At 43.0% G+C, this 17,738-nt stretch overlaps 1 protein-coding gene across 1 annotated transcript in view; it reads right to left on the reverse strand.

Moving 5' to 3' along the window:
• Positions 1 to 17,738, reverse strand: part of LOC117464740 (rho GTPase-activating protein 23-like) — a 113,053-nt gene that overhangs the window by 11,447 nt on the left and 83,868 nt on the right. The window contains 11 exon segments of the mRNA XM_071206841.1: positions 348 to 485; positions 587 to 626; positions 4,402 to 4,510; positions 5,040 to 5,186; positions 5,762 to 6,708; positions 6,710 to 7,173; positions 12,122 to 12,176; positions 12,266 to 12,344; positions 13,388 to 13,480; positions 13,700 to 13,730; positions 14,586 to 14,777. Of these exon segments, the coding sequence (XP_071062942.1) occupies positions 348 to 485; positions 587 to 626; positions 4,402 to 4,510; positions 5,040 to 5,186; positions 5,762 to 6,708; positions 6,710 to 7,173; positions 12,122 to 12,176; positions 12,266 to 12,344; positions 13,388 to 13,480; positions 13,700 to 13,730; positions 14,586 to 14,777 (2,295 nt within the window).

Genomic DNA, 17,738 nt, shown 5'->3' on the forward strand with positions numbered 1-17,738 from the left:
AATGAAGAATACTCCTTTCATTTGGATTTAAGGAGTTCACCAGGATTGTTCTTTGCATCCCAGTGCCAAAGTCGTTGCAGTAAAATTAGCGAACGTTTAGAATTTGTGCTCTGGGAAATGTTCATGTTTAATGTATTTGAGTCCTGCCCAGTTACATCCCAGAACACTTATGTGCAGAATTGGGTGATGAAAGCAGTTTCACAGCTGGAAGGCAGAACTGAACTGCGATGAGGTTCCTCTTGTCTGCTTCACGTGCAAAACATTAATCAAACTTCAGCATTTTTCTTTCCTATCATTTCTTGTTTTTCTTTGCATATAAAGTATAGAGAAATGGAGGGGTGTGTTACCTTTCCCTTCTCGGTGAGGATCTGTTTGCAGTGCAGCCAGCCCTCCCTGCGTATGTGGCTGAAGGTGATGGTTCCCAGCTCGGAGGTGGAGTGGCGTTTGGAGCGGGCCTCCTCCTGAGCTCGCAGGCTCTCCAGAGACTGAAACACAACAAGGGGTATTATGGGGTGCACACCACACAGTTTGTTTGGAAGTAGAAATATAAAGTACAAATATACAGTAGCACATGTTGAACACTTACCCCATCAGTGAAAAAGCTCTTGACCCTTTTTGGTAGTTTGCTGTGAAACAGAACGGACAGGAGCCACACAAACAGAACTTGTAAAGACATGGGAAAAATACATACTCAATGGTAAATATAAGTTTTGACAACCAAAATAAATCAAACAAAACATATTAGTAACTATAAAAACAACAAATGTCAATAACAAAAAAAAAAGCGGAAATTACATCATTGCATTTCCCCTATTCACAATGTTGTTTACAAAAAGGCAACATGCAATAGAGACTCTTTGTACCTAACAAATACACTATCAACTGTGAAACTTGGACCAGTTTAAATCTATTATTTATTTGTTCGGCCACCCGCAGTGGGCATCCCCTGCAAAGGTTCGGATGTGTTGCTCAAACAATTACCGGTTGCCTTGTCACAGACAATCTGCTCGACAAAATATGTTTGTCTTTTTTGTTTTCCTGCGATGATGGTTCTTCAGGACTGCTTCTTAAGCTCTAATCACACTCTCGCAGACTTTTCCGGTGTTTCTAAATTAGATGACAATGTATGTGTGTCATTTAAGAGGAAAAGATGCCTGTTTTTTTTGTTGTTATTACTGTCAGGAAATGTACAACCTAACCCTGGTCCGCCCAGTAGTAGTAGTCAGATCGCTACTCCTGCTGATTTTAAAGCTAGGTCTGGGTTGGGTTTCATCCACTTGAATGTGTATGTTAGGTAAACTAGATTTTGTCCGTATCTGGGCGAGCTCGACTGACGCTGACGTCATTGTCTTATCTGAAACATGGCTAAACAAATCTATTTTGGCCTCTAACATTGCCTTAAATGGTTTTAATGTGTATCGTACAGACCGGCCTAATAAAGGCGGTGGCGTTGCCATTTATGTTAAGAATAAGTTCAGTGTATCCACATTAGTTTCCAAATCTATCAGTAAGCAATTTGAATTTTTAGCCTTAAATATAGAAGTGGCAAAGGGGCAACAGGTCATGGTGGTGGGCTGTTACAGACCCCCCTCAGCTGTCAAAGACTCCTTGTCTTCACTAGCAAATCTTTTATCACAACTAGACTACAAGGAAATAGTGCTACTTGGAGATTTTAACTGGGACTGGTTAACTGCAGTGTCAGAGGATTTTAAAAACCTTTGTATCTCATTGAAAGTTACTCAAATTGTGGACAGTCCTACTCGCCCAAATATTAAGTCCCCTAATAAATCCTCCCTAATTGATGTCATTTTAACTAATGTTCCCCATAAATATTCATCTGTGGGAGTATTTGCAAATGATCTGAGCGATCACTGTGTTGTAGCCACAATTAGGGACACTAAGGTCCAAAAGGTTAAACCTCGCATTATCATCAAGAGAGACAAAAAACATTTTGTGGAGCAGGGTTTTGTTCATGATCTGTTTGATTTTGATTGGGGTAAAATCGATCTGTGTGCTGATGTAGAAACCGCATGGTCTTATTTTTATCTTGGTTTTATGGAGATCATTGATAGACATGCACCCCTGCGTACATTTAGAGTAAAGGGACGAGACAATCCTTGGTTCTCTGCTGAGCTGTCCAGTCTCCTTCATGAGAGAAACAAGGCCTGGGCAAAGGCTAGGAGATCAGGCTCAGAGATAGAATGGCTGCGTTTTAGGCAGCTAAGGAATAGCTTCACTTCAAATGTCAAAAGTGCAAAGTCGAAGTACTATTTGTCAGTTACCACAGAAAACCTAAATAATCCTAGGAAATTTTGGAAAGCAATAAAATCGATATCCACCGGTGAGATCCGTAATGAGCTACCTCCGTGCCTCACCACAGCATCTGGCTCTATATCAGACAGGGCCACTATGCTAAATTGCTTTAATGAGCACTTTGTGTCCTCTGTTTCATTCTGTCACTAACTCTGCTTCTGTGAACACCACAGTCTGTGACTCTGAACAACGTGGTCTGGAAAACCCTTTCAGTTTTACCCCTTTTACTGTTGGTATTGTTCATGAAGCCTTATCTAAGCTAGATCCTAGGAAACCGGCTGGCCCGGACAACTTAGAACCTTTCTTTTTAAAGATAGCTGCAGACTTTATTGCTCCACCTCTTACTTCTTTTTTTAACCTCTCCCTCAGCACAAATACAATTCCAAAAGTATGGAAGTCTGCTTATGTCTTGCCTTTACTGAAAGGAGGGGAGGCAACTATTTTAAATAACTATAGGCCAATCTCTAAATTGTCAGTTCTGGCTAAGGTGCTCGAACGCTTAGTGAGTGAACAAGTAAAGGAGTTTTTATCTATAAATGATATCCTGTCTAAACATCAGTCAGGCTTCAGAAAGAAACACAGCACCATCACTGCGACAATGAAAGTGGTAAATGACATTACTAGTATTTTAGATAATAAGCAGAGTTGTGCAGCTCTGTTTATTGACCTATCCAAAGCGTTTGACACCGTTGATCATCGCATCTTAAAGCAGAGGCTACTCAGTATTGGCATGTCCAGCCTTGCAGTGGGGTGGTTTGTGAACTACCTCTCTGAAAGGTCCCAATGTGTTCATTGTGATGGACTGTCTTCTGAGTGGTTAAACATTTCTAATGGTGTACCACAAGGTTCTGTTTTAGGACCACTTTTATTCTCCATATATATTAACAGCGTAGGTGATAATGTGGATGAAGCTACTTTACATTTTTATGCGGATGATACTGTGATGTATTGTGCAGGTCCCTCCATTAAAGAGGCTGTTGTTAAATTACAGGCTTTTTTTAACACTATTCAGACTCAGCTCTCTGAATTAAAGCTTCTTTTAAATGTGGATAAAACCAAGGTAATGCTCTTTTCAAAAGCATAAAAGACACCAGTTTTAGATATTGTAACTACGCAAGGAACAAAACTTGAAGTTGTTGCCTGTTACAAATACCTTGGTATCTGGCTTGATGATTGTCTCTCTTTTAAACTTCATGTCAATAACCTGCTTAAAAAGCTGAGGGTTAGGCTAGGTTTCTTCTCCAGAAACAAGTCCTGTTTCTCGCTTGAGGCCAGGAAAAGGCTCTGTGACCTTTGACCTGTGCTGGACTATGGGGATCTGATGTATATGAATGCACCTGCCCATTGCCTGATCAAGTTAGATGCTGCGTATCACAGTGCTCTGAGATGTGTGACAAACTGTAAAGCACTGACTCATCACTGTACCCTGTACGCCGAGGCAGGTCTGCCTTCACTAACTGTACGGAGGCTCAGTCACTGGTACATGTTCATCTACAAAGCCATGTTGGGTAAACTACCTTTTTATATCTGCTCTCTGATCTCTCGACGAATTGAAAGTACGTATTGCCTGAGATCTCATGATGTTGTTTTATTAAATGTGCCAAGTGCTAGGACTGTCTTAGGGAAGAAAGCTTTTAGATGAGCAGCTCCACTGACTTGGAACAGTCTGCAAACCTGTTTACAACTGAGCACTTTGGTTCCCCTGCATCACTTTGAAACTCGCTGGGTGCCATGCTGTCTGATACTCATGGTACCTGTCATTGTGAATAGAGTTTTGTAAACTGTACCCTGTACATTATGTTGTATGTCATCCTTATTGTTGTTCTGTTGTTTTTATGTTACATGTGTAACTGATGTCCTGCAGGTCACCCTGAAGAAGAGATCTTTTGATCTCAAGGGGCTTCACCCGGTTAAATAAAGGCTACAAACAATTATGCTTGATATTTACTTCAGAAAACTTGAAGTGTCTATCCATGATCCTGTGTCACTGTGAAGGCTCTGCGGCACACAATGTTTAACACTACTCATTTCTGACACTATATGGAATAGTAAATAATGCCGTTTTTAAATGGCCCTTTGAGTTCTTACGAGAAGACACGGCCTTCCTCCCTGAAGGTGTTGAGACCTTCGTCACAGGACTTGGATCTCTCTGTGGTGATGGCCAGCAGGTAGGAGGAGCGGCGACTTTTAATACTCCCTGAAGAGAGACAAGAGGAGTTAGAGAGGGGAGGAGGAGGAGGAGACTAAGATGTATTTTATAATGAATGGTAGTGACATGTGACACAGAGGCAGGGTACACACTATGTTATTTATGGTGGGGAAATGTGAAGCTGATTTTAAACTTTGACATAAGCCAGGTAAAGGAACTAAAGGCTTAGTTCTCAGTGTTGGATACATTTGACCCTACAGCGCTGCAGCATGCAATGTCCTTTCGTTATCAGGAGTTTTACATTCAAATAAATCAATCCAACAAGAGTTTGAATGAGTGAAACAGATGTGTGGATGCAGTGTTTTTAGATAGCAGTGTACTCCTTTCAAATGAGAATGAGGCTGAGACTAGACATATATAAATATATATATGTATATCTTTTCTGCATGCATTACATAACTTCATCTTGATTCAAATGAATTAAGCAAACAATGGCTGTGATGTTGGTCAGTGTCAGACATACGAGATATTGATCTGGCTCTGTGAGAAGCTTTTCAGTATTGAGAGTGAGACTCACTGAGGTTCTGAGAACAAAGTGTGACAAAGGGGGAGAGGGAGGAGAGGGTGGGGGAGACAGACAGGGTGGCCACAGTGGAACTGGACACAACAGAGCAGGCAGGGACATAGCAGGCCTGCAGGTCAGAGCCGGGGCTGCTGGGATCATCTGAGGCCGCCACAGGAGAGAGTTACAGAGACAGACAACACAACTAACACTCTCAGGGTTAACTGACAACAAACATACACTTGACAAGTTAACGTTGAACATGTTCTAAGACTTAACTGAATGTAGTGACGAGTGAGGGAACATATGACACACACTGACTGGTATTAACACACAGACATGTTGAGATGGGTAGAAACACACCAGGTCTCACGTCTTTCTATTTATCATTTTTATATTTATGTAATATAAGAATGTATTATCATTATTATTCTGCACAATAATCAATAACTCATCTTAACTTTTTCTATTTTTTTCGTGTTTTTTTCATGTTCGTACATTTTATAGTTTTCCTTGTAAAGAAAACATGTTATTTGCTTCTGTTCAAAATGTTTATGAATATAACATTACATTCCAAATGTATATTTATGTAAAAATGTCGTAATTGTACAAAGCTTTGGCAACACTGTCATTACGTCATGCCAATAAAGCTATTTGAATTGAATTGATTATTGGGACAGGTAGTGGTGAGTGTGACATCTTCTTTGATAGCTGTTGCCACTGTAACAGTGACTCACCTATGAATGGGATGGAGGACAGGGAGTTGTATGCATGCTGTGCCAGGCTACCGTTAGCCCTGTGGGTGGGGGTCGGCCCCCCAGAGACAGGAGAGGGGGTCCCTCGTGAAGGTTCCAGACCAATGGGCTCTGGTGGCTCTGCTTGGGGGGGGTAGTGGGGATGTTGGGCGGCCTGAACAGGAGTTCTGCGGCCAGAGGGGGGCTTCTGCCTCAGCACCTGGTTCAGAGAGACGGGGGAGAGGAGCTCCCGGTCCTCCCCCAGGCCGGCTCTCTCCTCGTCTGATGCAGACAGGGCGGGGGTGGACTGGGGCCTGGGGACCAGAGCCCCCTCACAGTCTGCAGGGCTCCAGGTGAGGTGGGGGCCGCTGTAGCTGGGCTCTCTGAAGGAGTGGGCCTGCTGGAGGGGGTGTCCGGCTTTGCGGGAGAAGGAGGGGCTGTAGCTCCTGTAGCCCACCAGCTCCTCCTCTTTAACGCGCCGAGTCTGGGGCTCAGCTACCTGCCCCCCCCGCCTGCCGCTGGGAGGCACTGTGAAGGAGGCAGTGATGGGGGAGGACGCTGTGGTTTGGTGCTGATGCCCCGCTGACATTTTCTGCTCCCTGTAGCTAGCAGTCTGGGGGCCATGTGGGGGGGGTTCATGGCGTGCTGACACCAGAGCGGAGGCCTGGGCCAGGGTCTCCACGGAGTGGCCGTAGTTGTGCTCGTACTCTGCATACGCTGCCAGCAGGCCCTCTGAGCAGGACCAGCTGCCGGGGCCCGACAACCCCCCCAACCCCCCCAGCCAGTAGGAGTCATGGGAGGCAGCGGCTGCCTGCTGGTGGCTCAGGAGGTCCTCTCTCCTGCGCTGCTCTGCAGAGGGGACGGAGCCCGGTGAGGGTCCCGGGCCGAGGGCCAGCCCCAGCTCCGCTAAACAGTCCTGAGAGATGCTACGGTGGCGGGGGGGGGATGTTCTCCGCCGCCTCGGCCTGGCTGTAGTACCAGTTCGACAGAGCCTGGTGGCACAGAGAGTCTGCGTGGGAGCGGGCGGGGGCCGGCAGGCTGCTTTTCCGTGGGGGGGGCAGGGTGGCGGAGGCGATGGCAGCGTTGTGGTTAGCAAAGTGAAAGTCCAGTGTACTGAGGGCCGAAGAGGAACGGCCTCGGGGCCGCGCGGGAGACGGGATGTGGCCGCTGGCATCTTCAGGAACCCCGGGCCAGCCGGAGGTGGGGGTAGGTGCAGCGGGGGGGCGGTTGTCCAGTGGAGAGGAGCCGGGGCGGCACTGCCAGTTGTCCAGGGGACTGTGCAGGCTGAGGTCGGGCTGGGGGGACGGGGGGCCGGGCATAGAGGCGGGGTAACAGAGGGGGGGGGGCACAGGGAGGTTCTGAGCCTCGCCCACATACGGCTCGTTGTCTTTCAGGTAGGCGTCCTGCGAGTACGCCTGAGGAGAGAACCACAGTGTCAGACAGGACGGAGAGGGGACAAACAGGGGGGGCACAGCTGAGGGCGGAGAGGTGCAACATTCAGCTGTACCGTATTTATTTAATAAGACTACCCTTATAAAGGTTTCATAGAGGGTTTATAATTAGGTTATTAATTAGGTTGTAAACACTTTATTAATCATTAAGAACCATTGATAAACCAGTTCTAACCGTTTTCATACATCAACACAGGCTCACTATTTGGCAAGATGACTAAGCCGTATATTGGCTACCTAGCTTACTTCGTCTTCTTCATCAGCCAGCATCCTTGGTATCTGTTGTTCACTGAGTTGATTCTCCCCCCCATCCATCTTGATGTTTCTTGGCATCTCTTTATGACCATTTATTTATGAGTTACTAATATTTATAACTGCCAAAAGGGAGCCTTGTAAAGTGTAAAACACATACCCATTTATTAATGAGTTACTACCATTTATAATTTGTTTACCACGCCGCTCCTCCGCTCACTTCACTGGCTTCCAGTAACTGCTAGAATCCGGCGCAGACTGAAAACTCATCTCTTTCGACTCCACTTTGAGCGATAGAATTTCCATCAAAGCACTTCAAGGATTATTTCTGAAACAGTATGGAGCTCAAATAATTGTTCTCTTAAAGGGTTTACCACGAGGTGAGTTCCTTTTTTTATTTCCTGCTTTTTAAACACATGTGCTCAGTACAGGTTAGTTCTCAGTGTTAGCGATGCTTGGTAATGTAAACAAATACCATATTACATCCAAAACACGTCGGGCATTGTTTCTTATAGCAACTCTTTGTGGGTCCACCATCCGAAATGACGTAGTATCGGCAGCAAATCTGTATCTGCTCGTTGTACCCCCGTTTTTAAAAGATGTGGGAACGGAGGAAAAGAGAAAGTGTTTTATTTTCTTACGCTGCGCGAGTTCCCCGACACACCGGGGACACATATTTATGTATAAAAGACATACAAAAAAGCATTTTGCATGATAGATCCCATTAAGGCATGGGTTAGCATGTAAGCAAGTGGTAGCTACATCTGTGCTAACGATGCTAATCTTAGTCTCCAAATTAAAACGTATTACATGGTTTAGTTGAATAATGGATTCTGATTGGTCAATTCAGAACACGTGACACCTTGTTAATCCAGTAGTACAGACCGCTGTCAAGGATTTATTGACCGTTGTTAAGGACGCTCACATCTGCAGAAAGAAGTCCGGTCGATTTAACTATACAGTTTGGTCGAAAAGTGTATACAGTTTGCTTTTCTTTAGTTTTCCGTTGTCTACCGTCTGGGAGCAACATGGAGGATTTTAATATTAATTTCAATATATTTGGAGAGCACAGGATGAATGGCTAGTGGCTGATGAGTCCCCAGTGAAGAAAATAAAAAGACAAGAGGGACAAGAAAACAGTGGAGAAGTAAGAGAGGCGAAAAGACGGACCACATTATGGGCTATGAAACAATTTAAAGACTAGCTGATCAGCTACGGGGCAGAAACCTTAACACAGAGCTGCGGTCCTTTTTACGTAGGCTGGTCCAGACATCAAATGGCAAAACATATTCAGTTGCCAGTTACTTTGGCATTAGGGCAGGGATATCTAGATACTTTCCAAGGTTTGACATCATGAATTGTGCTACTTGTAAAGCAAGCAACGATGTTTTCAAATCTGTAATCAAAAAGCTCTGCAAAAACGCTATAAAAACGGACTATTTTTCTTAACGGATGCATGTCATTTTAAATTAATAAAATTACTTTTTAAATCAATAATACTGTTTTTTAAATCAATAAAAAAAAAATCCTAAATCAATAAAAAAATGTCAATTAATATTGGGAGTGATGTCGTTACTTTGTTGAGAATCTGTAATCACCGTTTCTCTTTTTGCCTTGTAATAATAATAATGTGCAGCGACTTGGTCATTATGGGTAAAGAACACCCAACAGGCTGAGCAGGAGCCCGACGCGAAGCGGAGGCACCTCGCTGCACATTATCCCTTACATACAGAAATGTTAAGCATTAAGTGGGATAATACTGTAGAATAAACGGCTTCTGTTTGAGGTTGGTAAAATAAGGTCATCCTTGTAACTTAGAGAGATATTTTATTATAGGTAACTTTATGCATTGCTAAGGTTAATTAAAATGTGCTTATGTATTATGTAGACAAGCTAACGTCAAAGTAGTGTTGAAGAGAGGCGTAGTGTATGTGAAATCAACCTCACAATAAGATGTGTGTATATTACAAATAATAATGTCATATTTCAAGATGATTACTTAGATATTACAATATGGTTGGTTGAGCTGGAGTTCATTATTGAGCTTACATGTTAACATCGCAGTCATATCTGAAGAACGAACCCAAACCTTGTTCTTTTTATTAATTGTATTACCAAATTGGTATCAAATAAATAGTAAGCATTGGTAACACCAATGCTGATAAAGTAAACTATTTTATTTGAGTATTTGTGTCTGGGAGAATGTACTGTACCCAGTTCCCATGTACAAGAGAATAAATTTTTTTTTTTTAAAAAATCAATATGGATAATTATGTATAATTATCCTTAACCTGTTAAGCACCGAGCCTGTTTTTCAGGTCTCAGGCTCGAAAATGACATTTCCAGAACAAATGACCATAACTATACTTCTAAAAGGGTTAAATGAATAATCTTTGTTCTCAAAGTAATGATAAACCTGTGAGTTGGATGTAGAAAAGTCAGAATCAATATAGATGTTTTTTATTTGAAAGAAAATTCAGATTGAACATAGTAAAAAAACTGCAAATTATAGTGTCCGTCCAAAAATTATGTTTTAGGTGGAAATGATCGTTTTTACCGTTTCTCTGGAACCCATTGGTCGATTTTGGTGATTGACATCTCTTTCTGACCGTTAGAGCCAATAGAATCTAAGGGGAGTTTTCACATAGACACCAACGTTAACACAAAAAGGTGGGGGCTTTGCGCATGTCGTTTTGCATGAGAGTGCATCTCTCGCTCTGACATCTGGAAACGGAAAAGCAGGGTTTATTGCTTATGGATTATCAGAAATCATTTCAAATGGACGCAGACACATTGGATTAACCTATGGATTAACTTCAGCAGCGTTTTTATCGTTTTAATGCCATTGAAGACCAGTTTTGACCAGACTACGACCAAGGTAGGCCATGTTGCCGGTTTTAGCTACCTAGCGCCACATGTTTTGATGTCTGTTCTTGTTATTATCTCCGCGAGATAATACTCTTATCATAGAGTGATGATGTATGTACCCATCGATTATGTGTCTTCTCACGATGCCAATCGTTGGATGTGCAGAAAAGATAAATAATAAGAGTTTTATGAGTGAGTTTCTGTGCAGTAATCTGTTAGCATTTTTCGCTCGTTGCTAATTCAGAGGCTCAGCGTTAGCATTGTGGGTTTAACAAAAACGTAAAGCAAATACTCACAGACATTTCAATGATCTGTACGGCAAAGTTAGGTTTGGAAACGATATAATTTCCTTTTGGGCGGGCATGCATAATACGGCATAACACCGGAGTCTCGCTGCGGGGAAACTGTGGCGCTGTTCTGAGTTTGTTCTAATCTGTCAAAATGACGGACGGCTTTCAGATTTTTCCATCATTGTAAAAGAAAATCCGTCATAGACGGAAAATATTCGGTTAACGCGACCTCTGGTGCTCACACACAGACTCACAGCCTCACCGCGTCCCGCCGTCTCAGGCTGAGAAATCCGGGGAGCTGCAGCTGAGAAAAGATTGAGTGTGTGTGTGTGAGGAAGTGGACCAATCCGCGGACTTAACATAACGGCTCCGCAGAGGTTACGTCACGTCACTATACCCAAATACGTCACTGTACCTGTTGGGGAAATGTTTTCCAAGGCCCATAACTTTGACCCAGTTTATCAGTTCATACTGTCCTGACTGAGCACACACACCTGTATCCTCGACTGCTGTGCTCTTAGTGTTTTTTGAGACAAGTAGGCGACAACGTGTGACTTACTTGAGGGGAATTTGAAGTTAAATGGAATTGGTTGTAAAACCTAATTCCACATCAAATATTTTGGATTTAAGCCAAACCAACAAGGCGAACCTACGGAATTGAATGAGCCGGTATGTCGCATTTGTTTAAAAAGGTAGCAACAAAAGCTAGCAATACGACCAACCTTAAACTGCACCTGAAACACAACAACCCCATTCCGTTTTCCCAGCTGGGAGCTGGAGATGGAGAGCCCCCACCTTCCTGACTTACTTTATTTTTAAAAAACATTTTTTACTACTGCATTTTCACAAATGCAATTGCGTGTTTTGGCCACAAGAGAGCTCTGCTTTCCAACCTGAGTCTATTTAATTTATTGTTTGGGTTGTGGCAAATGGTGGTCACACCAGATACTGACTGGTTTTCGGACCCCCCAGACCCCCCCCAATAAAGCAAAACTGCACGTTTCAGAGTGGCCTTTTATTGTGGCCAGCCTAAGGCACACCTGTGCAATAAGCATGCTGTCTAATCAGCATCTTGATATGCCACACCTGTGAGGTGGGATGGATTATCTCGGCAAAGGAGAAGTGCTCACTATCACACATCTTTTCAGATTTGTGAACAATATTTGAGAGAAATTCTTATTTTGTGTATATAGAAAATGTTTTAAATCTTTGAGTTCATCTCATGAAAAATGGGAGCAAAAACAAAAGTGCTGTATTTATATTTGTGTTCAGTGTAGATATTCTTCCCATCTGTACAAACTAATGTTGTTGTTTTCTGATTTATAACCAAATAATCCAAATTAATATCTGTAGTTTAACTAAATAAGTAGCTGCATGAATTATAATAACAATTCATAATCGCTGCCATCATGCGAACAGCCTAGCTAGCTGTGACTTAACTCAGTTATAAGGTGAGAGCATGAAGGAAGAGAAAAAAGAAGAAAGTTAATACTCACACTTACCAACTGCAACACGTCCTCATCTTTGGGCATGATGGAGAGTTCCAGAATGTTTTCGCTGGAGGAAAAATATCCAAATATACGAACCAAATAAATACCAGATCAGATGGAACATAACAATGGAATGCATTAAGACTAATTTCCCACCTGTTTTGGATGAGTGTGATCACCTGAGAGTAGGTTTTACCCAGAATGCTCTGCCCATTCACCTTCACCAGCCTGTCCCCTGCACAACACACACATTCAGAATCAGGGTGAAACATGTGTTAGAGGGAGATTGACCCTGAGGAGAAGCAATCAAGCTTTTAGAAGAATAAAACAAGTAAGTGCTCCGTTATCATTTTCATGCACTTAACCTTCTTATCACCATCATGTTGAGTTTCCCTGACAAATAATTGATATACTATATTAATTAGTTGTAGTTGCGTCTTTAGTACACAGTGCTTTATGTGCTTTCTATAACTCTTTGTAGGAGAATATTCTGAGTAAATTCAGAAAGTGGATTAGATAAAAATGTTGGGTCAGAACAATTGCAGAGCAGAGTAAATTATTTTTAAATCCTGGCGAGTTCCTACAATGTACCTCGTGTGGGCCCGTCACCGGGAAACCAAACGGTGATGACTGACAGCAGGTCATGCAACGCTAATGCATTTATACTCTTGCGTCACAATAAGCATTAGAAGTATTATCAGACTGCAAATGATGCACATGTGGTCATTACCCGTGAATGAGTAATGACCACATGAAGAAACAGGATTAAAAACAAGAAGTATCAGGGTGGTAGGAATCTATTATAGGTGGGTTAATATGGCATTATAGCGTTACACTCTTTTGAATGAACAGCCAAAATACACGTAGTAGAGAATGAAAGATCCCACCAGAGTCTGTTTGGAAGCTTTAACTTGCTCAGAGGAACCACGCTTAACAGGAACACCTACCGGGGTTTAACCAAAGCATACAGGTTAGGGGGGGGTAACATTTAGCCTGCTTCCCCCCTGACCACAGCCAGCATCACCAGTGTGACTGCAGCACGGTGAGAAGTGTGTTAAATGGCTCTTAAAGCAACAATGAGAGGGCAGCCTGATGAAGCCTGATGAAGGAACAGAGGCAACACAAAGTCTATGAAGGACTTGCTGCTGCTCCTTGTTGTATTTCTGTTAGCACTCTGTAATAACTGCAGGTGAAGTGACACCGTATTATGAAGCTGGACAGTCAGGGGACACACATGTCTTCCATGTGTTTCCTCACATATGAGTGTTTGTCTTTTACCTGTGCAGAGTCCAGCTTGTTGAGCAGGCCCATTGTCTTTCACACTCTTAACAAAGATGGTGTCCATCGGCTCCAAACGAGACCGCGGACATCCTGCTGAAACGCACACAGAGACACACATTAGCATCCCCAAAGGGTTGAATCAGATCCACCTTCACACACATCCTAATCGTGTGCATCATGATACAGAACATCATTGTTTCTGAGGAGTCCCAAAGGCATGTAGAGACTTCATCAGCTGTGATACTGATTCAATAACAGTTTCAAAAAGAAAGTCCAGCTTGTAAAGTAGCAGAAGCATGAAGCACTCACCTTTCCCATCTGCATTTCCATTCTCCTCATCCTGTGGGAGGAACATAGCAGGTGTGAGAAGAGACCACAGGGGGGTGCAGCACATAGTTACAGTGCAGCGTGGGATATGCAGCGGCAACAAGAAAGGCTTTAGCCTGGATTTAAGAGAGGTGAGAGTTAAATATGATGCTTCCTGCGATTTGAATATTGGAAGATTCCAAATTGTGATTTCTAAAACTTTTGATTATTGTTGCTGCCTAGGTCACTCACAGGACTCCCTCTGTGTGTGTGCGTGCGTGCGTGCGTGTGTGTGTGCGTGCGTGGCTCTGATGCTATGCTGAGTTAGCTCATTCCTGACTGGACACAAAGGGCTCTGCTCTACACAGAGGTTGTGCTGCAGCTGTCACACACTCTAAAGCACCTCAGCACAGTGTGTAGCAGCTGTCACACACTCTAAAGCACCTCAGCACAGTGTGTAGCTGTAGAGTTTGGATCACATAAATACACCGTGCTCAATCATCCTATCTGAGGTCAACTGTGCTTCTCTGTCAGCTTGTTGACATGGCAGCATACACAGCATGACACAACACACACATAAATATTGCTAATATTGGAAAGTGTTAATTCTACTATAGATTTTACTAATGCTGTGACACATTTCTAAAAGTTAGATAAAAAAGTAAGACAATAATAGATATACATTTTGTGTCAAATATTTGAATATAAAGTCAGTGTAATGGGCAAATAGCTCTGTCGTGAGGTAAATAACCTCAAGATGCATTCAAAATAAGCTTTATGTTGCTAATACGCTATCATTTAAATGTAAATGAGCTGCTTTCTAAATGTGTCATATTCAACTTAAATATAAAGCCATCTGTACTGTGGCTGAACAGCAGATAGGGCTCACCTTGAGACTGTGGACGGAGGACTCGGGGGGGTAGACGATGAAGTGGCGCAGCGTGAAGCCAAATCCCTGCGAGTTCTTCGGGACATAAATTGTCCGGGGGCCATGCCACGACACGCCCTCCACCTCACCCGACGACAGCGGCCGGCGCCTGTTCTCATTGGACGACACCATGCCATCTCTCCATCCTTTAGCCTTTTGAGAAGAGAAGGAGGAGAATATGTTCACATCAATAAGTCTTAACATTCTTCTTGGTGAGACCTCACACTAACAAACCGTTACCATGTGGATCTTAAAGTGCGTGTGCGGTGTGTCGGTGCACTCAGCCATGGATGAGTGCATTTCAGAGCAGAGAAAGTGGGCGGCCCGTCGTATCAATGTCAGGAATTTCTCTGAGACTTCCTCTCTCTAAAGAGGAAGCTCTATTTCCAACAACAACCCCACCTTTAATCACATGTATTACCTCGAGCCAACAATGGAAGAGTTAAAAATATATACTCTCTATAAATAACATTCATGGAATAACAGGAAATGATTATGGCTCATAACCACAGATATGGAAAGCAGACCAGATGACCAGCAGCAACATCCCAGATGTGTGATTACAGATATCCAGTGATATGTCAGCCTGGTCCCGATCGCAGGTCAACAACACACGGCAGCGATACCAGAACATATACCACACATGGTACACTTTGAAGAGATGCACAGGGCTTTCAAGCTTCCTCAACATGAACCTCAGCGACAGTATCAGACGTGCAGGGATAGTGTTCCTGCCTGGCACAGATCGGCCTCAAAGGGGGCTTGAGCACACGCCCTGCTGTCCTCCGGTTAGAGAAGTGCACTTTACAAGACTTTTGTGTTGTACCTTGTATCTGACTAGCGTGTGGGGTGTCATCTGCTTGCATTCTCATTGGCTAAAGCACTTTGGTTTGATTGACCCTTTGTGACCTGGTTTACATGTGCGCAAAATAATGTATTGATCATTAATCAACCGGCACGAAGCAATGTTTGAAGCAACCTCAGTCCTGGTTTTGTTTCAAATACATTGATTTCAAAATCCCTTCAACGCTGTCACAAAAGTAGTCATTCCATGTTGCATGTATTTATTTCATTAGCATTCCAAGCCTGGAAGCTATAGTTCAGCAAATCCAGCAGAAAGCCACAGGAAGTCTGTTTATTAAGACAGGAAGTATATGGTCATGATACAATGCTTCCAAGGAAGAGACAATCAGTTAAAACAAAAAAATGCATTACTTTGTCAAACTAGTATGAAGCATTGATATGAGAAGCATTGTTAGTTGTTGTGTCTTCTCCCCAGACCACGACTTGGTGTCAGTGAACGGACAGAGCGTGTTGGTGGGCAGACCTGCATTGTGTGCTGAATACAATCTGTTATTTATAATGTGAGGTTTAAACTTCAGACTGACTCTTTCAAACTTGTTTAAGGACTTTTACATCATCATATAACATCATTGTTGAAACTAAATGAAATTCCTTTTTTTGTGATCACATTTTTATTGATGTTAATACACGACATGTACAACTACAAGCACAACATTTATTTATTTTCCTTAAATGAAATAACTGAAAGTACACAAGAGAAACAAAATGAGATACAAATAATTACTTACAAAATATACAAAATGCAGAATTCAGACACAAGACAACGAAAATAAAATAAAACAAACCCTACCCTCCCCCCCACACACACACACAAAGACACACACACATATAAGGTGTTTGCTGCCAGCACTCCATCAGACCGGAGTGTATACCATCACACACACACACACACACACACACACACACACACACACACACACACACACACACACACACACACACACACACACACACACACACACACACACACACACACACACACACACACACACACACACACACACACACACACACACACACACACACACACACACACACACACACACACACACACACACACACACACACACACACACACACACACACACACACACACACACACACACACACACACACGTTCTCACTCTCATCCCGTCACATATTGACGGACGGTCAGGGCCCCTCCCCGTCGCTATATTACGTACAGGGTACCCCTTTCCCGTCATTTTCTACGGGCAGGGCGTCCCATAGACCTTCATTGCGGACACAGCGGACCCCTTGCCCGTCAGGCTTCTACGGGCAGGGCGTCCCATGGACCTTCATAATGCCTATTTTAAGGTTCATTTGGCCATTAAAATGCGTTTTGATCTCATTTTATGCGAGTAATGAGTTTTTATTTCGGATTATTTGTGCAGTACATGTACATGATGTTTAGTTTGCTAGTTATGACGAAGATTACTTCATGAATGTGTACACATTCATGGTTGCTAAGGTGGTTGCTATGGACGCTGCAACAGCTCCCAGACCACGTGATCAACAACAATGGCTGTCCTTCGTGTTATTCTCCGTGGAAAAATGCCTATTTTAAGGTTAATTTGGCCATTAAAATGCGTTTTGATGTCATTGTATGCGAGTAATGAGTTTTTATTTCTGATTAGTTGTGCAGTACATGTACATGATGTTTAGTTTGCTAGTTATGACGAAGATTACCTTACGTCTGTGAGGAAAATGCATGGGGCTCAGAGCCTCGTATTTTTAAAATCTTTTTTTCCTTCTAATTTGTTATTCTTTTCAAAATAACACACTGTTATTTACTCACCAATAACATACAATTATCCTTGCTTTTATTTATTGGTTTAATTCCATAATCTCGGTCTTTTTTGGTGTTCGTCAGGAACTGAATTTCAAAATAAAAATAACCGGAAACAGACGTAGGCCTATAAGGGACAGTTCGAGCATCATTGCGATTGTCAAAATGTTTGAGTTTAGGATGGCCGAAGACACTACACTACCCAGAATCCCCAGCTATCGTTGAGGACTACAGTCCCCGTGATTACTCTTCTAGGTCTGGGATTGGATGTTGGAGTGGCAGTGCGCCAAGGTTACAGCGTCAAACAGCTGTGTGAAATGGAACGAAACCACGCCAGACTATCCAAAACTGGAATCGAACGCCCCCCCAGAACTACACACTACACTATTGTGTTTCGCAAAATGTTCTATGGGACGTCTCTACTGAACTTTTTCGTTTTCCCACAATTAGAAGTTGCCAGT

This window comes from Pseudochaenichthys georgianus, chromosome 19 (genome assembly GCF_902827115.2).
Source record: "Pseudochaenichthys georgianus chromosome 19, fPseGeo1.2, whole genome shotgun sequence".
In the NCBI taxonomy this organism is placed as follows: domain Eukaryota; kingdom Metazoa; phylum Chordata; class Actinopteri; order Perciformes; family Channichthyidae; genus Pseudochaenichthys; species Pseudochaenichthys georgianus.